This window comes from Spinacia oleracea, chromosome 2, assembly GCF_020520425.1.
Source record: "Spinacia oleracea cultivar Varoflay chromosome 2, BTI_SOV_V1, whole genome shotgun sequence".
Taxonomy (NCBI): Eukaryota; Viridiplantae; Streptophyta; class Magnoliopsida; order Caryophyllales; family Amaranthaceae; genus Spinacia; species Spinacia oleracea.
Genome location: NC_079488.1, coordinates 64,869,351 through 64,884,321, shown reverse-complemented (window position 1 = coordinate 64,884,321; position 14,971 = coordinate 64,869,351). Strand labels below are relative to the sequence as shown.

The following is a 14,971-nucleotide window of genomic DNA, read 5'->3' as shown; positions in this document are numbered from 1 at the left end:
TTTTTCTAGTCGGGTATAATTTCGGGTTCGGGTCTTAATGAATCGGGTGTGAGTCAGGCTTGTAGCAATTAATTTCGGGTTCGGGTCAAGTTCGGATCGGATAATTATCGGGGCGGTTAAAATTTAGGTCAAGTTCACTATCGGACACGGGTTAAGACCGAGTCTGATAACTGTCAGGTTTAGTCAAGTTTTAACGTTATAATTAATTTTTATAAATTTGGTTAACTTTGCTTTAACGCTTTTCACTTGTTCTAGATTAGGTAATTATAAAAAGTAATATTAACTTGATTTAAGTTATTATTTAGTTAGGTCAATGACAATTTGGGTTGTCAATAGGTCGCGTAAAATCAGGTAACGGATTGTCACGAGTTGGTTCAATAACAAGTTTCATCGGGTTATAATCGGTTTCGGGTTGACATTTGATCTGGTGTTGAATCGGTTCGGGTCATTTTTCGGTCAGGTCAATTGACCCAGTTCTGTTATCGGTTATATATCGGTCGGGTGCCAGGTTTGAGTCCGGGTCAATTAACGGGTCGAAATCAATCGTCGATTTTAACGGGTTGGATACCATCGGATTACAAATTTTCTATTTTAACAATATTTAGAATCTCGGGTCGGTCCGGATCCTTAAAAATACAAGTTGGTTTAGATCGATCGGGTAAGTTTTGAATCCATACTCTTTCGGTCACCCGGACAAATCAAAGAACATGTAATATGTTATTGAAGTAACCATTAATACATTTACGAGTACTCCAATTACGCGTCAAAGTACAAACCACGAACTACCCCTCTTACATAACCATAAAGGCATCATAGACATTTAAAACCTTTTTAAAAAAAAAATAAAAAATAAAAAACATTTAAAACCTTCTTACTAGCTTACAACCATATTTTTATCTCCTCATTGAATCAACACAAAATTATTTATCTCTTCAATCAACACTTGAACTCATCGATTTGTCACTCCATTTTCTCTCTCTTCGTCAATCAATAATTCATCACTAAAGCAATTTGGAGTAATAATGGTATGCATCCCTCTCTCCCATTTTTATATATAGTATTTGATTTTGAATTATTTACGTGTTATTAAGGATAACGTTAGTTGTTAGGATTGTGTCTCAAATTAGTTCTCTGGCTTACAAACAAGTTCTCTGTCGACTAGCCCACTAATTCGAGACACAGTCCTAACCACTAAGGTTACTATATTATCCTTAATACACGTACTTCCTTGAATATATTGTGTCTGTTTACATGTAATTCCGTTCCTAGATATATTACTAGTTTTAATCCAAACAACTTCAGATATTATGGAAGAGCTTAAATAATAATCCTACTTATAAGGTCTCTGAATGTGGCTGGTGAGTAGAATTGATAGTAACCTTGTCCAATAATCAAGTCTAATCGTAATTACCTCTTTTTTTCCATGGGTGTATGGCTTATGTAATTCATTAGATTATGATTACGCGTAAGAGGTTCCCGTATAATCCACGATCTTTAGGAAAAAAGAAAGTTACATGTAATGTTTTTTCCTTTTATTGGATTAATATCTACTCCGGACTTTCATCCAAGTAAGTCACAAGTTTTTTTTTTTTTTTTGAGAGGAAGTAAGTGACAAGTTAAGGCAATGCAAGTGAGTACAAAATTGCAAATGGAGAAAGGGAGGGAGGATTGAAACTCATGATTTTTTATTTTTTTTTCATTTTTATTGTGAATGAGTCTCAAGGGTAATATACCTTATAAATAGAGGCGGGGGAAATCGAACCTGAAAACTACTGTGTACAAAGCCTCAATCATAACAATTAGGTCAATATAAATACATCATCCGTTTTGATCTAGTATACATATACAAAATATTGTTTACGAGTTAGCCTGATTTTTTTTCTCTAACCAAAAAAAAAAAGTTGCAGTGGCACTTGCCACTTGTCAATCTTTAAACCTTAAAACACAAATATGGTAAACGGTTAATTTGAAAGATTTGAAAATAGTATTGTATTCTCACTTTTGAGTCTGTTATTTCTAGCTTAAAAAGTATAGTAACAAGTCGAGTTTTGACTGTAATGCCTAAGACAGTTAGTAGGCAAGATCACTTGTGGTTTATGAATTTGTAAGTGGTTTGTTGCCTTCTCTTTTTTGAGAGGGTCCAACCTAGTTAGTTCGTCTCTTGTTGAGTTAACTTGGTTGTAATCGTTTTTGGTGATTAATATTATTCTTGCTTACAAAAAAAAAAAAATAGTTTGAAAATAATAATGTTGATGGTGAGAAGGACCTTAATCTAGCAGGTTTGCTATTTTAGTATCGATCTAAAGTTAGTCCTTTCATTAATTTTTTTTTTTTTGGTGCAAGTCCTTTCATTAAATTTAGTTAAGACGTCCCTACACATTGAACTTTGAAAACAACCTTCAACAATTCATTTGAACAACTTCAATAACACTCCGTACTACTGTCTACAGTACTACTCTATTAGTAGTAAAATGGTAAATTTTTATCTCCACTAATAATTGGACCTTACGAAATCCTGGATTATTATAGGTTACACGAGAGGATCAACCTAATAAATATTTTAGGAAAAACGTACTAGCTTAAGGCTCCGTTTGGTAAGACGTAAAACATTTTCATTGTAAAACGAGTTTCCATGGAAAATAGTTTTCAAAGGAAAACACAATTCCAAACTAGTTTTCCTTTGTTTGGTAACTTAAAGGAAAATGGGAGAAAATGGTGAAGACTGAGGGGAAGAAAGGAGAGGAGGTAAGGAGGAAAGAAGGAAAAGTGGTTTCCCTCCCTTTCAAATGGAAAAGAGTTTTCCATATTTAAGAGAGTAATGGAAAATTGTTTTACATCCCTTACCCAACCAAACAACGTAAAATGATTAAAAAGGGGAAAATCGTTTTCCATGAAAATGTTTTACGCCTTACCAAACGGAGCCTAAGTTCAATAATTTTTTTGTATGAAGATCTTAACAAGTCTTTATTGTCTTGTGCAGCCATGAAAGTGAACACACTTTAATTGTGAAATACTTCATATGGTTGCAAAAGAACAGAAGTTCAAATCTTGAAATAAAAAAAAAATTGGGATTATCAGGTTCTATTCTTCTGAACTTTGTTTGACTGAACTGAACTGAATATATAGAGCTGAACTGAACTGAATGGAAATGAACTGAATTGAATGAATAGTAAATAATAAATAAATAAAATAATAATAATTAGTGGTCCCCATATTGTATCTCGGCTTCCCACTTATTTTTTATAATAATAATAATAATAATAACGCGTTGTTTCTCATATTTTGTTAATATATTAGAATATTAGATATTATTCTGTGAATATTCTGTAGAGTCCTACGCATGGTATATTACCTAATATGTAACCTAGGGTTTAGGTAACTGAGTTGTACTATATTCTCGTTTGTGATTAATGAGAATGAGACGAGATTGCATAATATTTGATATGGTATCAGAGCCAGGTTAAAACCCTTAGATTTTTTTTTTCCGCACGAGTTTGAGAGAGTTTGAGAACAGCGAATTCCTTCGCTAGTTGAGTACTGAGATATTAGGAGTTACAAATTCCTCGAGTATAACAATGGGTACCGATGAGGAAACATCACAAAAGACAGTCGCCGCCGCCGTCGACCAAGACTATTATCTCGGGTCAGGCGACGACCCCGGTATTGTTATCACCCCTGTGAAACTGAGAGGAGCGTCGAACTACGATGAGTGGGCCAAAGCCGTTCGTCGCTCGATGATTTCAAAATTCAAATTTGGTTTTCTTGATGGTTCTGTGAAGGAACCAATTACGGACGCGACGAAGATGAAACATTGGATTGCGGTCAATTCGATGGTGGTGTCTTAGATCACAAACACCTTAGACGAGAGTTTGCGTTCGAATCTGGAAGTCTTTGATATTGCTCACGAGTTGTGGAGTCATTTGAGGACGCGGTACTGCGTCGTGTCGGGCACTAGGGTCTGTCATATTAAGATGGCTCTGAGTGGCTGCAAGCAGGGCACGTCTGAGGGCGTCATGGAGTACTATGGCCGCTTGTCAAAGGTATGGAAGGAGTACGTACAGTATGCACGAGTTCCAAGGTGTATATGTGCGGGTTGCACGTGCAACATAGCGAAGCAGGTGGGGGATATTCATGATGAGGATCGTCTGCACTATTTCTTAATTGGCCTAGACGATCACTACGAAGCCATTCGTGCACAACTGTTAGCAAGATCGCCGTTGGCAGCCCTCGACGAGGCATACCAGACGGTTATGAATACCGAGACCATGCGCGCCAAGGCAACGAGAGGTACGGAGAGTGACATGGCGTTCAAGGTCGAGACTAAGGGTCGATCGAGATCGGGAGATGCGAGTGACAGATTTTGTGGTCATTGCAATCGTGAGGGTCATGAGGAAGAAACTTGTTATCAGCTGATTGGATTTCCCGAATGGTGGGATGAGAAGAAACGGGGTGGAAGAGGGCCTAGTCGAGGAGGCAGGACGTCGATTAGAGGAGGCAGAGGAACTCGTGGGGCAGCGTCGTCGACCAGTGGTGTCGCTCGTGCCAATGCCGTGAGTAATACCACAGGAAGGGCGACAGCCACTGTGATGAGTGGAGGCGGATCGCAGGGAGCAGTGACGACAACCAATCATGAGCTTGTTGGTGTGACGAAGGAGCAAGTCCAGCAAATTGTTGACATCTTGTCACGACCACCAAACAAGTTGCAAGGTAATCTTGATTTACGATGGATTGTTGACAGTGGGGCCTCACGTCATGTGACGGGTGATATTTCAATTCTGAGAAATATCAAAACATCAAGCAATCAACAGGTTGTGTTACCAGACGGTCAACCTGCAAATTCAAATCAATATGGTTCGGTGGTCTTGGAGGATGGTTTCGTGCTCGATAACGTTCTATTCGTGCCTAAATTGAATTGCAATTTAATTTCTGTAACTCAATTAAGTGACGAATAACATTGTGCTGCTCAATTTACTAACAAAATGTGTGTTCTTCAGGATCGCTCGACGAGGATGGTGATTGGCGTGGGTGATCGACAGTAAGGACTATATTTTTTCTGTGGGGCTCCGAGGGTTCATGTGCTATCAGTGGAGTGTGTGGTCGACTTGTGGCATCAACGGATGGGGCATCCGTCAGAAAGAGTATTGCAGTTACTTCCTCATGTGAGTCATAAGATTAGGAAGAATAAAACAATTTGTGATGTATGTCCGCGGGCAAAACAATGTAGAGAGATTTTTCCCGTTAGTAATAGTTGTGCTAGTCGCACATTTGAATTGGTCCATCTTGAATTATGGGGACCCTACAAGATCCCCTCGTCTTGTGGGGCAATGTATTTTTTTACCATTGTTGACGATTATTCTAGAGGTGTTTGGATTTATTTACTGAGTAATAAAATGGAAGTTGAACCGACCTTTCTTAATTTTGTTGCCATGATTAAGTGTCAGTTTAACCGATCCCTTAGAGTAGTACGCAGTGATAATGGTACTGAATTCAATTTCTTGCAAAATCATTTTCGTCAACATGGGATTCTGTTTGAGTCGTCGTGTGTTGGGATACCTCAACAGAATGGGAGAGTCGAGAGAAAGCACCAACACATTTTGAATGTTGGGAGGGCGTTACGTTTTCAAGGAAATCTTCCGATAAAATTTTGGGGGGAATGTGCTTTGGCTGCCTGTTACTTGATAAACCATACACCTACCCCGGTTCTTGACAATAAAACACCTTATGAGATGTTATTTGATAAACCACCATCGTATGTGCTTATCCGAGTGTTTGGGTGTCTGTGTTATGCATATAATCTACGGTGTAAAGGGGATAAGTTTGAGTCTCGGAGTCGCAGATGTGCGTTTCTGGGTTATCCGTTTGGCAGGAAGGGATGGCAACTTTATGATCTAGAGACACATGAGTTCTTCGTCTCACGGGATGTCAGGTTTCATGAAGGGACGTTTCCTTTCGCAGATGCATCGAATGTGTTGCCACTGGTGCATGATGGTGATGGGGAGTTTGACCATTGGAGTTTGGATGAGAGTAGGACTATGTGTCCTAAGAACGTGTCGTCGCCTACAGGTGATACTGAGGGAGTGTCGTCACCTACAGGTGATACTGAGGGAGTGTCGTCGCATACGGGTGATAATGAGGAGGTGCCGTTGACCAGTGGCGACGACAGGGGAGTGCCGTCGCCTGTGAGGGAGAAACAACAACAAGATACACCTAGTCGAGTGGAATCAGACGTCGTCTCATCGACGAAAGGTGTCGATGAGACGAAGGGTAATGATGAGAGTGGGACAAGGCAGTGTGCGGAGGATACGGAGTTAGGAAGGGGGAAGCGTGCGAAGTTTTCGTCGACAAAGCTGAAAGATTGTGTGATACATACAATACGGGAAAAATATAGTACTTCCGACAAAACACCTACGGCGTCATCACCCTCAGGTACTCCTTATCCTATCACATATTTTGTTAATTATGAGTGTTTCTCATCAAAACACAGGCATTATATAGCAGCATTGCAAGAACGACAAGTTCCTAAGAGTTTTAAACAGGAGATGCAACATGAGGGGTGGCGTCAAGCAATGGCTGCTGAAATCGACGCGTTGGAGGAACAGGGGATATGGACGTTGGAAAATTTGCCGGAAGGGAAGAAAGCACTGGGGAGTAAATGGGTGTATACTGAGAAGCGTGATGAGGATGAGAATTTTTTGAGACTGAAGGCACAATTGGTATGTCTAGGGAATCATCAGGAGGAAGGGTTGGACTATAATGAGACATTTGCTCCCGTCGCGAAGATGGCGACAGTTCGGACTTTTCTAGCTGTCGCAGCTGTCAAACAGTGGGACGTACCTCAAATGGACGTACACAACGCTTTCTTGCACGGTGACTTGGAGGAAGAGATCTATATGAAGATTCCACCTGGTTTCCAGAAGAATAACTCTGACAAGGTGTGTCGAATGAGAAAGTCGTTGTATGGGTTGAAACAAGCACCTAGATGTTGGTTCCAGAAGTTGTCGACTGCACTGACGCACTATGGCTTTCGACAGTCGTTGGCGGATTATTCGCTCTTTACTTTGTCTAAAGGTATGTTGCAGCTAAGTGTGCTCATTTATGTGGACGACATGATTATCGCAGGCAATAATAAGTTTGCGCTTGAGAGTTTTAAGGCATACTTGAGGGAGTGCTTTAAAATGAAAGACCTCGGGGCTCTGAAGTACTTTCTTGGGTTAGAGGTGGCACGTAGTAGTCAAAGGTTCTATGTGTGTTAGAGAAAATATGCTCCCGACATCATCTCAGAGGTCGGATTGTTGGGAGCAAAGCCTGTTGACTTTCCTATGGAACAGAATCATAAGTTGGGATTGGCAGACGGGCCAGACCTGTCGGGTGGTGAGCAGTATAGGCGTCTGATCGGACGTCTGGTTTATTTGGATGTCACACGACCAGACGTCGCTGACTCCGTACATGTCCTATCCCAATTCATGCAAGCACCAAAGGAGGCACATTGGGAAGCAGCTCTGCGAGTAGTGAGATACTTGAAGAAGTGTTCGGGTCAAGGTATATTACTCCGGTCGGATAGTGCGTTGCAGTTGGAGGGGTGGTGCGATTCGGGTTGGGCGGGTTGTCCGCTGACGCGTCGGTCGGTGACTGGATGGTTTGTGTTACTTGGTATGTCGCCAGTTTCTTGGAAGACCAAGAAACAACATACTGTTTCTCGGTCGTCTGCTGAGGCAGAATATCGGTCGATGGCAGCTCTGACGTGTGAATTGAAATGGTTGAAACAACTACTGCGCGACTTGGGGGTGACACACGACCAAGGTATGAGGATGTACTGCGACAGTCAGTCTGCGTTGCATATCGCACAGAATCCGGTGTTTCATGAAAGGACAAAACACATCGAGTCAGATTGTCATTTCATTCGAGATGCAATCAAGGAAGGGATCATTAGTCCGTCGTATGTGTCGACGAAGGTTCAGTTAGCAGATATCTTCACCAAAGCGTTGGGGAAGGCGCAATTTGAGTTTTTTTTAACAAGATGGGCATTCGAGATCTTCATGCTCCACCTTGAGGGGGGATGTTATTATATTAGAATATTAGATATTATTCTGTCAATATTCTGTAGAGTCCTAGGTATGGTATGTTACCTAATATGTAACCTAGGGTTTAGGTAACTGAGTTGTACTATATTTCGTTTGTGATTAATGAGAATGAAACGAGATTGCACAATATTTGACATATTTTCACCAGTATAGGCGTTGCTATACCTAGAGGATTAGCGGCCCAGATTGTATCTCGGCTTCCCACTAATTTTTTGTACTTTGAATTACTTTGTTAGCATTTGATTAAAATAATAATAATAATAATAATAATAATAATAATAATAATAATAATAATAATAATAATAATAATAATAATAAAGATGAACATTACAATATAATTGATAGTAATAATTAACATTATAATAATAAAATAAGATCATTAAAGAATAAAATGAACACAATGCCGTTCTTTTGAACTGAATTGAATGAAACTGAATGAAACTGAATGGAGTTGAATTGAACTGAACTGAACTGAACTAAACTGAATGAACTGCAAATAAGTCCAAAAAAATAGAACCTTACACCTCTGGACCAAGTTTCACATGCTTTGTTGTGCATTGTCGTGTTTAAAAAAAATGTCTAAGTAAGCACGACCCACGAATCTAGCACATAATGTCACAAAGTAATACGTGGTCATATACGGAATAGTATTTATCCAAGCCATACCTTGAGTCAGGCCTGGTCTAGTGCAAATGTGCAATAAGAACCAAAAACCAAATTCCATACATACTCCGTATTCAAGTCTTCAAGATATTAGATATATTTCCAATTTTATTGTGTACGTCTGTTTCCTTGAGTTGGGAGACAAATTAATTGACGGCATTCAATGTCCAAGTCCTTTCCTTTTTCCTTTTATCAGTACAAGTAATTAAATTTAGTCAAATATGTACTTGAGAATGCACAAGTAAATAAATTTTGTAAAATTAAATTTCGTCAATTTGTACTTGAGAATGCACTAGTAATTTAATTTTGTCAAATTTCTAGCTAATTACAACTCCATCTCTTCGTATTTACGAGTCTAGTCCGCCAAAATGGGCTAGGTCAAACCTTTGACGCCCCCAACTTATTGAACTTTATACTTCATCTGTTCATGTTCATGAGTCTAGCCTGGTTTAAATGGGAACGAGCTCTAACCCATTGAACTTGTCACCACTTTTGTATAGGCCGGAATAGTGGCATTTGTCGAAAGGTCTAAATTTTCGATCACTAACTCAAACTGATTTAACCATGAACATGACTAGTAAACCCGAATGCTACCTAATTTTGACATTGTATGTATAGGTTCGGGATTTGGAGATCGAGAACAAGAAGTATGTTATATTAACATCTCCACTTTCTTTAGAAGGGACATCGGATACTGATTATAAGGCTCCCAATATTCTTCAACTGATTTTTAGTCTTTTCAAGAATGTTAGACCTGGAGCTGATCTTACTCGTTTCCAGGCAAGTTTATACCTTAATAATATACCACGTTTGTTAGGCGGGTTATTATAAGGAAGTAAATTTATTATTTTCATTGTTTCAATTCCAGTTACCTCCATTATTTAACATGCCAAAATCACAACTACAATGCTATGGAGAACTAGTCTATTGTGTGAACAAGGACATGCTTAGCAAATGCGCCAAGGGAGAGAATGCCATTGATCGGATGATCGCCGTCATTGCGTGGAATCTGTCGACAGTTCGAACACCTACGTTCGGGGTTGCTCCATACAACCCCGTCCTCGGCGAAACTCATCATGCGTCTAGAGGCACCCTCAATATCCTACTTGAACAAGTATGTAATTCAACTCAATCATATCTTTTGTGTACAATTTCAATTTAAATTTAATTTTAAATTGAATTGAAAACATCATCTTAATTTCTTGTAGGTTTCCCATCACCCGCCAATAACTGCGATGCATGCAACTGATGAAACCAGCAATATTGAACTCGTTTGGTGCCAACAAGCTATTCCTAAGTTCCATGGTATTGTAAATTTATCATTATTTAATTTGCTACATTACCTTTGACCCATGCCTCAAGTCGAGTTCACATGCCGGGCCTAAATAGGTCCGTATATGCACAACTTACTAGTTTAGTCTTGTGTTGTCCCAAAAACTTCAAAAGGGCAGTCGGGGCATGACCCAAGCCCACATGTCTTTGTGCCGTTCTTTCATACATAAGTCTAATTTCACTTAAATAATGTGCTTTGTGTGTGTTTTTTTTTTATAAAAAATGAGGCTCATACACAACTAACGACCCATAGCTTTGTGCTTTTTATGCGCACAATCCACGATCCTTCGTGCTCGTGTTGTGTACGGCGTTGTGCCATGCTTTTTTCCTGCTGGACTGTAGTATGGTCCACTGTCATTTTCACTTCATAGCTTTTCAACTAATATATTAAACTTCATAACTACCCCTTGTGTCACAAAAACTCGCAAATGTATTCAAAAAAACATAGCTACTTATGTGCAATCTTGTTAGATTTATCTCAACTATTTAATCATATTTCTTATTCAATATGGTTGTGATTTTAATCAATTTCCTTCCTCTTTAATCAAGGTACTTACATAGATGGGGTGATAAATGGAAAGAGGAGACTAAATCTTTTGCAAAAGGGAGAAAGTTATGTGATGAACTCTCCAATAATGCAATTTAGATTATTACCAAAACCTGGTGCTTCTTGGGTTGGAAATGTGAAGATCAAGTGTCAAGAGACGGATCTTGAAGCTCAACTTTCCTTCAAAAGTGATTCTTTCTTAGGCTTTAAAGGAGGCAATGGTGCAATTAAAGGGAAGATTGTTGAATCATCATCTATGAAGAAGTTATTTGAAATTCATGGCCATTGGGACAGGTATGTACAGTGATACGGAAAATGAAAAATCAATAATTGAGATTTGTGAACAGTGCAAATAACATGAATTTCCATAATTAAATCGGTAAGAAAAACAAAACAAAAATGTGATGTAAAAAAAGAGAAACAAAAAAAGTGAATCAAATGAATCTATTACGTATATAATTAAAGCAAAGTGTTGGTGAATGTGAGAGTAAAACCAGTGGATGACAAAAAAGAATTGGTCATCAAATAAAAAAAAATTCTATCTCTTTTCTATTTTATTCTACCCATATCAAAATAAAGAAATAAAAAATAAACGATCTCATTTCCACTTGTCTTCTCTACACTTTATGCCCAAAAATTAGTTTTGGTCATGGGCATGATCAGGTCATGCTTCTCTCTCTTCCCTACTTCTTATCTCTCTTATTTCTTTATTGATTTTAATGCTCTCTCCCTCCTCATGAGTACCAAGCCATAATCAATGATTGGGTACACTCTACGACCTTCAAACATCAAATTCTCTATTCTTATGCAACAACTAAAAAAGAAAATTTAATATATTAAATAATCAATAATTGGAAAAAGATATCTCACAACTTATGGAAACACTAAAATTAAAAGGTGGAATAGTTAAGTCAATAATGTTTGACTATTTCCAAATAAATTCAAGATTGTTAGCACAATTTGGGAAAATTTTAAAAAATATAGTCAATTTAATTTTGTTACCGGTTTATCATTGCTATAGAATTAGTATTGATATTTTTGTTTATAAAAATATCTATAGAAGTAATATTGATCTTTTTGCACATACATGGAGTTACATTATTACAATTTGATATTAATAATTAAGATGTGTATAAAAAATAAAAAATAAAAAATAAAAATTTATATTTTGAAAATATCATCGATACAAATCAAATAAGATTTCACATGAGCATGTTTTTTCTTATCAACTTCATTTGTACTTTCTTATTACCCTTTTCAATAAGAAAACATTACAAATTATGATTTTTTTCCTCTTTAGTTTCTTATAGAGCGTTTGGTTTGCAAAGAAAAAAGGAAATAAAATCAAGAAGAGGAAATAAGGGAAATTAAAGCAAAACGTACTCTATGCCATAATAAATTGTTTTTTGGGATAACATTTTGACATCATCACGTCCTTAGCTTGCCCCCGACCTCTTTTTCTCTCAACACTGGAAACCTCCGATCTCTTAGCTCCGATGACATTTTCTTCTGTCTTAGCTTTGGCGACTCCCGCTTCCTCTCTTAGCATTGCCATCTCACACCTCTCCCGCCAATTTTATTTTTAGAAATCAAGTTCGAATATGAAAAGATCAAAGTTTTCAAGGTTAAAATTAACCATTTACAACCAAGATTTGCGATTCTGGATGGATATTTTAGCAGGGTACGTGATGGGTTGGTGATTTTGTGGTGGATGTGGATTTATAAGGTGGTTTAAAATTTTAAGGGGGTAATTTCTTAGGTCGTAGGTGGGGGAACATTTGCCTTGAGTGGCGGGGAGGTGGGAGATATTGAGGATGGTTGGGTTGGGTTGGTTGATACATTTTCGTCGGTGCTAGGAACTAGGAAGAATTTTCTGGTGGCTGGGTAGAGTTTCTTGGTGGTTAAGTGCATACGGCAGGTAGTTTGAGATGGAGGTTCTAAAGTTGGGTGATTTTGGTGGTCTACAAGGTTAAGTCGAGGTGTTGGTCAATGATGGTCAAAGTGTCCATTAAGTAGAGGAAAAAGGGAAAAAGTGAAGTTTTCTTGGGATAGGATAGGGGAAAGAGAGTAAATCTAGACTACTTATTAATCAATCAAAATATAATTATGAAAATTCATATTTTTAACAATCAATTGATACGTAAATATGTGATGACACGTACTATCAAGTTAATATCACTTTGTAAAATTCGACTAACACACCTATATATCATACAATACCGATAAGTGTATTTCAAGCTAGCTATGATAAAACAATTGAAAAAACACCAAGATGCATCTAAATGATATTTTGCCTAAAGCATCTACCAACGTTTTAATTGTCTAACATTGTTTAAAAGGTTATCTATCATATGCTACCACTTTTACTAGATTTCTAGTTTTGTAGAAATCATGTGCATTAGCACGGGCACATACTAGTAAATGCTTAAATGAATAAGGGTGTACTATTCATAATATTTGAGCTTAAATGAATAAAAATTGAGTTTCGAGTATCTTAAAACTCTATTTATTTACGATTATGCCATAAAATTTGTACGATTTATCAATATCATAATAAATTTGTAATCATCCGACGTAATACTAATACATAACCTACTGCCTCTGTCAGAAATTAGTTGTCTAATGACAAAAAAATTGGGACTGAGAGAGTAAGCTACTACGTAGTAACAAGTAACAACTCTTAATTTCATAATATTACGTACTGTACATGATTTTGAAATTATTTGAGTTCAGGATTGTATACATAAAGGATACTACAGATGGGGAAACAAAAGTCCTATACACTCCTAAAGAGGTTATTTCTGCACTTCCAACACCAACTCTAAGGGATCCTGTTGAGGTACTACTCATAACACAAAAGTGTGGTTTTTCTAGGCCGTGTTCGATCTCTTATCTTATCTAAATTAGTGTTTATGTACGCGTTGTTTGTCCGAAATACGGAGTATAGATGAAAGACTTTTTCTTTTTCCTTTTCCTTTTACAAATTAGACACGTGAATAAGGGTATGCTCGGAAATCCAAAAGGAGACGTCAAACCCCCGTCAATTTCTTAATGAGTACAAAACTATTTGAAACACAATAGTTTGGTAAAAGTTGGGTGAAAAGAACAAATTCTTAGTTAGCCGGTGCAGGTAGAACTCGGTCTAGTTAATTGTGATACCCCATTAAAGTATATAATTGTACAAAGTGTAACATGATCAATATATAGGTAGCAGATTTTAATCAAGTTTTGATGCTCTAGTTCATGTACTATGTTGCGGTTGTGCGATAATTGATGATCCGCATACAATTTTATGTTAGGGTGTGTGGCAAAGTGAATCAGCAGCAGTATGGGCAGAGGTGAGCAAAGGTATTATAAACAAAGAGTGGGACAAAGCAAGAGAGGCAAAGAGAGCGGTGGAGGAGAGAGAAAGAGAACTCCATAAGCAAAGAAAATCCATCGGAGAAATTTGGGTTCCCAAGCATTTTGATTTGTGTCGTTACACCCCTGAAAATGGTTGGGATTGCACGCCTAAACAAAAGACCGTCTCACCAGCTCCAATTATTCTCCCTATTTAAACTTTCGACATATAACCTAACTTCGCCTGCGTGATCGAGTTGTCCTATTATTAGTTCAAACTATTCACAGTACTATTAATTTCGAACAGAGTATACGTATGAATGTATCATGTATGTTCATGAATTAAATATGCAAATTGTTTGTCAAAATATAAGCAAGTTTATATTGTCCTTATAAATAATTCGCATAAAAAAACACAATGTACGCGATCTATTGATTCACGGTATTATGTGAGACCATGCATCTTATTACTAACATACCTACTTAATATTTTGTTGCCGCCGTTTTCATTGTTAGTGGTACGTACGTGGTAGCAGTAAATCGAAACTTAGCCTAGATCTGACGACGTTATAATTTAGATTGTGCACTCGAATAACGAGAGAACATAAATCATTACTGCGTAACAGTTAGGGAAAACTAGAGGAAAAAACAGAAAAAGTGAAGAAGAAAAGTTGATGAAACTGAGAAGTGGGACAAAAATATTAAAGTTTTTGAGAGCAGTGCAAAAACATTCGTGAAGATCATTTTAAGAAACTGTGTTTATTATTTTATTTAATTGCAAATGAACTATGAGCCATAACCGAACGACATACGGAGTACGTAGTACTCCGTAGTAGTATAAATTATAAACGGAGAGTTTGCATTAAAAAGAAATAAATGGGGGAAGGAGAATAGCCGATTTAAACCTACGACCTATTGTATATAATCCTTTGATAAACCGTTGTCACTAGATCAAGGCTTTACTAGCTAGAATCATAAATATATTATTGGGCTTTCAAAAACTGAAGAA

General features: G+C 37.5%; 1 protein-coding gene across 4 annotated transcripts; it reads left to right on the top strand.

Annotated features, from left to right (window-relative positions):
- The first annotated feature begins 807 nt into the window (after window positions 1-807).
- Window positions 808-14,444, top strand: LOC110792059 (oxysterol-binding protein-related protein 4B). 4 transcript variants are annotated; one of them, XM_056836915.1, is made up of 8 exons: window positions 835-1,025; window positions 4,995-5,159; window positions 9,363-9,524; window positions 9,613-9,858; window positions 9,953-10,049; window positions 10,626-10,917; window positions 13,357-13,462; window positions 13,923-14,444. In XM_056836915.1, exons 2-8 carry the CDS (start codon window positions 5,118-5,120, stop codon window positions 14,178-14,180), a joined length of 1,203 nt encoding a protein of 400 aa, XP_056692893.1. In that variant the 5' UTR covers window positions 835-1,025; window positions 4,995-5,117; the 3' UTR covers window positions 14,181-14,444. The 4 variants fall into 4 exon arrangements, with proteins under 4 accessions (XP_021852548.1, XP_056692895.1, XP_056692893.1 ...); XM_056836916.1 differs by lacking the exon at window positions 4,995-5,159 and adding an exon at window positions 2,981-3,078 and having other exon boundaries at window positions 836-1,025; XM_021996856.2 differs by lacking the exon at window positions 4,995-5,159 and having other exon boundaries at window positions 808-1,025.
- Window positions 14,445-14,971: the final 527 nt, after the last annotated feature.